Consider the following 7,022-nt stretch of genomic DNA (forward strand, 5'->3'; position numbering starts at 1 on the left):
TTTCAAGCGATCAAACCAAACATGCTCTTTTCTTAGCAAGAAAACACCAGCATTTCTAAGACTTACTGCTGTAAGAATTCCAGAAAATGCTGCCCAGAAAACCCATTTGGCTGCCTCAGCTACCCAATAATATTTTTTAACAGGGAAAAGAAGAACATTTTATAAGAACTTTCATTTTTTTAATGTGAAATTCCATCTGGTTGACAAACCTGTTTGGACAGAGAAGGCTCGCTCAGGAGTACATGGTCTGACGGTGACACAGGAGCTGACAATCCCAGGATTCAGATTCTCTTTCCAGCTCCCCATCACAGCCATCCTGGGTAATTTTGGTAGCCATTACTATGGGGCTCCTTTCATGGAAAATGAGAATATGCATTCCTTTTAAAAATTTCTGCCTAGATTCTTCTAATACTGCACCTTTAAAAAAAAATCAGATTCAGGTGGAACTTGTGCAAAATACCACAAACAGTGAAGTGACTCAATCACCTTTTATCTTTCACAGCTGTCCTTCAAATTAAAGGTCTTTGTTGCTCCCCGAGAAGGTCAGATACATTATGCTTCAAGAAGATAGACACTTTTATTTGCCCTTGTTATGCTTTTCTTTCACTAGTAATTAATACTGTAAATGTTTCCCCTCTGTTAAAATAATGGCTTGTTATTATTGTTCTGACATCTGTGCTTCTCCTGCCTGATCTCCTCAAACCGATGAAGCAAGAGAAGGTTTCTCAAACACAAGCAATTCCATGGAGGAGCCAGAAACAAGTGGAGATTTAACTGGGTGTTACACTATACATTAGTATACATAAAGCTGGTATACTTTATGGAAAATAAGTAAAAACTAAAACAAGTAGGGAAATTAAAATTTTCTTAACCTTGAGTCCTTGCATGCAAATGTTCATGTTTTTTCCAATGTTCAGATATATGCTAATACAAAAATAAATCTGCCAGAAATCTGACAGATCTTCCTATCAATTACAGGAGGTGCAGGAAGAGTCTGAATTCTCTTACAGCCCTATTCTTGGCAGTTCTAACAGTGTTTGATCCCATAATCTTAATTATTTTTTTACCTCCTAACTAAGCTTGAAATAACATTTATCAGTAAAAGTTTAGAGGGCAGGAGAACAGCATGAAGACTGCCAAGAGGGTGCTTTATTTTTGCTTGCTCTTGCAAACATGATACCTAAAAAAAAAAAACCCCAGTTCAGTATAATCATAATTACTGCATCCTCTACAGCATAAACTTTCATTCAAGGGAGTGGAAGATACTTTGGAATCTATTTTATATCAACAAAGCAGAAATAAAGGGATTCTAGTAAAGTTAGACGGAAAAGACCCATTAGGGTTTCTTGTTGATTTCACCTTTGGTAAAGGATAGTCCCATAGTGTGGTTAATCTTCTTTTCCCTATGGTATTTTTAAAATGTCAGAAGACTTTAAACAGCTACTGAATACTCTGGCTGATATGCTTCTTACCGGAAAGATAAAACTAGGAAATCAGTAACATGCCAGAGGCTTTGCCAGTGGCTTGGCAGAACGTCCACCTTTTCTTGCAGATCCAGTGCTCTGCCAGAACAGTGACTGATGACTCTGTCTGATGAGTCCTAGCGCAAGATAAGCAGGGGAAAGAGGAAAGCAAGTTCTCTATATCAAGGAGCAACCGTCTGTCGGAATGGATTTCCAAGTTTCATTGAACTGTACCTTCAGTCTTCCATGCAATGTTTTAAACATTACCAAGAGGTACAGAGAAGCAGTCAGTGTGCACACTGTGAACATCCGTCCTGAAGTACAGAGGGCTCAGAGCTCATCCATCGTCTGGGCGTGCTGAGTGTGTGTATATATGCCTGGTTGTAGACAGATGTTAGGGATCTGCATAAGATATAATTAATCATATTATTTCACTGAATTTAAAATTTACTTCTGGAAATGTTAAACATGGAAGATAATCTGAGAAAATGTGACCCATGTTGCTTCCTTTGGAATGAGTATTGCTTTTTATTCATAGCTATTATAAGATTAACAGTAGAAGTTAGCTCTGAAAAAAGTCTTTACAACAATTTATGGAGTTTAATTTTCCTATTTAGGTAAGTCCAGACATTTACAAGAACAATCACTTAAATAAAAATAGAATGTAAAGCCTATGTTTAAAACATGGCCTTTATTAGCACTGTCTAGTGAGCTCCATACTTATCTTACATTGAAATAGTTCTGCTTTGCTTAAGAAAAGACAGAAAAAGTGCATTTACAAGAGTACTTTTTCTTTAATTTTCTGCGAAAATGGAAGGAATTGGAATCACAAGTTGACAAATGCTGTAAAATGAAATTTCAAGAAACATCAATTTTAGTAATGCTACGCCATCACTAGTGTTTCATTCTGACTTTCTGCCGTGTGAACCAGAATATCCTGATATACAGTCTAGAGCATCTATGTTATTACTCTACAGCATATTAAACACAGAAAAAGGGGTTAAGAACCCCTTTCAATGTACAAACATGAATAAAAAAATTGATAAAAAAATCACTTTTATACATAATGTATATGCAAAGTGTTTTAAATACATGGTTTTGGAAGAGTTATTTACAAACTGTATCTATCTGTGGGACAATCCACAGATGAAGCATACACAGTTGCTTTACTTTATTGTTGCATCTCAACTTTGGGAGATATAAATTCATTCGGCAGTACAGCAAACATAAGAACTTGTGACAAAGTATCTTAAGGGCAACCCAATAATATTTTGTTCCTCAAAACAATGTAAGTACTAGGACTGCCAAAGTTTCCAAAGAAAGTCATCGTTTAATCCAGATGCCCGCTTACAGATCCATGATGTGGAGGATACGTAGACAGACCCATTGGAAATACAGGCACAGCTACTGGGTAGAACCTCCGTAAGAGCCATAACTGATAAGTATGTTTTATCGAAAGAGTGAACTAACCTGGAATTTTTTTTTTCCAATTTTATTAATATTTTAAAAAATACATAAAAATACAACATCCAATGTCTGAATAAATATATTTAACAAGTTGCAAGATACCTTATTTTACACAAAAATTTCAGCTTTAGAAATCTTGTTAAATAACTTCATCGTTGTTATATATTTCATTTTTCGTCTTTTTGTAACAAAATAAAAACTCTGAAATTACATAGAAAAAAGACAAAATATTTTTGTCAAGGGATAAGATAGTCCACTGAAAACCTATTCACAATTCCACTGTAAACATTAATAAACATTAAAATATTTGCATAATTGTGTGCTCAAAAATCCTATAAAAAGTGGAAGACTTATTACAACTGTAGTTTTCAGTCAACTACACTTCCTTTCACAATTTATTTTGTCCCATTTACACCTTTAAAACTGGGCACATTGCTGAACACATACTTTGGCAGTTCTGTATAGCAAGTGCTTCCACACAGAGGAACTACTCACCAAGAGCGAACATACAGCTTGGTGAAAGTGCAGCAGTTACTCCATTCTTTCTGATAATACTCCGATGTCTGCTTGGTGCACTTGCTTTTCTAATATCTCCCTAGAACACCTGAATGCTTCATTGGACATAACTTTTCAAATTTTATAAGTGCCCTTTCTCTGTATTAATTAAAAAAAAAACCAAAAAAACAAAAAACAAAAACAGAACCAAACACAATGACAAGCATGTCACATTGTGCCTACAAACCTTCAGTTACCAATGAGCTTAATTTCTCTGAACAGTAAATTAAACAAAAGAAGAGGGAAGGAGGGGAGAACAGGTACAGTCCAGCAGTGAAAGTGTGTACAGAATATACTTGGCAATGGCAAACCAGCTGAGTGCTTTCTGTGGTTGAATTTCAGGATTTATGTCCATGACAGCAAGTTGCTGGCAAGGCAGAGAAATGTGTATCACCTGCATTCTACAGCAAGCACGTTTTGTGGAGGAGAAGATGACGATGGACTCATTCCAGTGTCTGATGAAGCAGATGACATGGATGCTCCTGTATGTGACACTGAATATATAAAACAACAGATCAGCATCAGGTTATCAAAGTACACGTCAGAATGAAGGTTTCCTTGGTTGACTGCTTGTTTTAAAGACCTCAAAGAAGTGGCATGGTCACAGAAAATTAATACGTATTTTTTGTCAGTCGCTTTCACTGCTACATTCACGTCAACTGGCTGAGTAACCTTACCCTTTCTGCATCACAGACCAACTGAAAAAATAAATCAGATGAGTCATTACACCAATTGAAAACTCAGACTGACCTTGAACTAGGAAGCCCAAGTTTCTAATACACAGTTATAAAATAGTCAGTGAATGTTTTTTTGAGAGTATTTGTGGCTTTTCAGAACTTGAATCTTTCTAAATATGTGTATATATATGAACAGCATAGACAAATGATAACTCTTTTAATTAAACTCAAGTTGCTTTGAGTTACATATTTTCAAGAAAATTAACTTCTAATGGGAAGCATAAAGCAAATCTGAAAGTTACCTTCTCTGTCTTTCTTTTTTAATCGTTTTCTTCTCCTGTCTATGGTTGCTACTTCTGACTTCAAGGACATGTAGTATTTTCGTATTTCCTGTAGTTTTTCTTGTAAGAAGGAGATCCTTTCAGTGCTGCTCATGTTGTCTAGTTCATCTTAAGAGTGGGAAGAAAAGAAAAATTAGCTTCATTAAGGTGATTTTAAACAAACAAATGCAATTCTTAAGAGTATACAAGATAACACACTTCCATAACTACGCCATAGAAGGCCTATACCTCATATAGAATCCCACAATTTGCATATTTTTATTTCAGAACTAATTTTATTGTAAATTCCCTCTAATGAAGTAATTTAAAGAATTCTTACTGAGCTGAAAACTCCATTTGTATACTCTAGGTGAAGCATTCTGGTGGTGGTGTTTCTCTCGGTGTTTATCCTTCTCTCCATCTTTGATGTGAGGTGAAATAACTCTTGCAGGTGATCGAGAAATCTTCTGTGGTTTGGATGCATTTATGTGTTTTACAGGAGTACATTTACTTGAACTGTCCAGCACAGGAAGATCTTCACTGTCACTACTTTGTCCTGCAGGCAGAGAAATGTATTTGGAATTAAAAAAAAAAAAAAAAAACCCAAAAAAACCCCACAAAACCTTGACATTTAAAAAATTGTTGTTACAGTCAGAAAAAAAGGTTAAGAAACAACTGTTCCTTCTTGCTCAGAAGATCTCAGAATGCACACAAGGAAAAACCACATCAGGTTCGATGTATGAACTTACCAGACACAATACACACAGACCTCTCAAGCATACTGATCACTAATGCGGGAGAGCTCAAGGGCTGACTAGGCCTTTAGTTAAAAAGGGATAGTCAGATTTTCTTAAAGCAGCAATGAAGAAGCTCATTAAAATAAGAAAAGATAGCTTATCAGTGCTCTAATAAAGTCACATATTTTGGGGTTCTAATATAAAGCAGACACTAGAATCCCTTTCTTAAAAGATTGAAACTGTATTTATATAGGTAGGTAGCACATGCTTGTGTACATTTACCAAATTGCTTTACACGTCTAAAGGAACCGTTCTGAAACATGACTAAAAGCATAAAAGCTTTAACATGTAGCAGAAAATTTTAAGCTGATATATCAAAATATTTTAGATTCCCACAATAATTGCAAAGTTTTACACAGGCATGCTAAATATGTCTGAATATTGTGTATCAGATAATAATTTAGTTTTATATTTAAAAATTATAACAATGCTGCCATAGGGCCTAAATATATTGACTCTTTCAATACAATGATCACCAGAAATGAGCTAGAAAGCCAAAATCCAGATTTCTACAGCAAGTTAAAAAATAGTCACGTATGTGAGCTAAAAACACAAGATTCCTTTTGCTAGAAAGGTATTCTTTAGCATCAAACTTTTTTCCTGTACTTCATAAATGCACTTTTTCCCAGAAGAAACACCTATCGTAAGACTTCAAAGGAGATGTTTCTATTCAGAACAAATTCCCCTTTCCCAAATTCATAACCAACCCAATATATAAAAATCATCATAATGGTAAATATTTAGTAACTGCTAATATACACAGCTATTAAAAATTCTTCCTAACGAAGTAATTAAAAATAGCCAAGAGATTTCCCAAGTAACACTGCTACCATTCAGCTGGTACGTTCTCTCCAGTTAACAGCCAATAATCATGATGAATAATAATGAAAAACCCTAACAAGGAAGTCCCCATCCAACAGAAAAAATGGGTAGCAGTGAGAACAGTGAGCCCTTATACATGTTTATAGGGCAGGATAACCTTCCCCCTCTCCCTCCCCAGGAATGTACCTGCTCCATTCTTCTCATTTTTGGCGGCAGCACTTGTTCGCTTTGGAGTACGCTTTTGTTTTTTTGCCAGTGTTCCACTATTGCTATCACTGGGTCTTTTTTGACCTAAATGAGAAGAAAAACACACCTGAAATATTTCTCCTACTACTACGCTTTTCTGATAAGCAACAAAGGAATTTAAAACCAGAAGACAAAACAAAGCAGCAATTTTTAGCAAAGTAACACCAGACTTATGATGACTTCAGAGATCATTCCAGTAGAGAATGACTTTTCACAGGAAGAGCTCACCTTTCTCTCCAACCTCTCTCTCTTGCACAGTCATACTACAATTGCTCGATGTAGTACTGGCTTCAAATCCATTAGCAGACTCACTTTCACAGAGACCTTCTTGAGACTCTTCTGCCACACTGTCGACTTCAATAGTCATGTCGCTTTCACTCTTGATACTGTGGGATTCATCCTGGCTAAGAGTAAGAGGCGAGGCCACCGAAAAGCTCGACTGGACGGCAGGGGGTAAGGCAGATAGATTGGAATTTGAAGCATTAGGGTCTGGCTTTCCTGATATTGTATCTTCACTACTGCTCTTCTCCTTTTCATCCAAGTCATCCAAGTCTACTTCATGGCAGAGCAAAGTTTCAGGGCCAATCTGAGGCATTGCATCATCCTCATCTTTTAAGGGAACATTCTCATTTTCTTCGGATGGGCGTTCAAAGTTCTCATTCCTCAGCTCTTGAC

General features: G+C 36.1%; 1 protein-coding gene across 1 annotated transcript in view; it reads right to left on the reverse strand.

Moving 5' to 3' along the window:
* Nucleotides 1–2,945: 2,945 nt before the first annotated feature.
* Nucleotides 2,946–7,022, reverse strand: part of LOC104468065 (AT-rich interactive domain-containing protein 4A-like) — a gene marked incomplete at its 5' end in the record, with an annotated part of 16,294 nt that continues 12,217 nt past the window's right edge. Inside the window, 5 exon segments of the mRNA XM_010082070.1 lie at nucleotides 2,946–3,979; nucleotides 4,465–4,611; nucleotides 4,823–5,038; nucleotides 6,288–6,392; nucleotides 6,576–7,022. The exon segment at nucleotides 6,576–7,022 is cut by the window's right edge and continues 12 nt beyond it. Coding sequence (XP_010080372.1) covers nucleotides 3,876–3,979; nucleotides 4,465–4,611; nucleotides 4,823–5,038; nucleotides 6,288–6,392; nucleotides 6,576–7,022 — 1,019 coding nt within the window.

This window comes from Pterocles gutturalis, unplaced genomic scaffold (assembly GCF_000699245.1).
Source record: "Pterocles gutturalis isolate BGI_N339 unplaced genomic scaffold, ASM69924v1 scaffold12274, whole genome shotgun sequence".
Lineage (NCBI taxonomy): Eukaryota > Metazoa > Chordata > Aves > Pterocliformes > Pteroclidae > Pterocles > Pterocles gutturalis.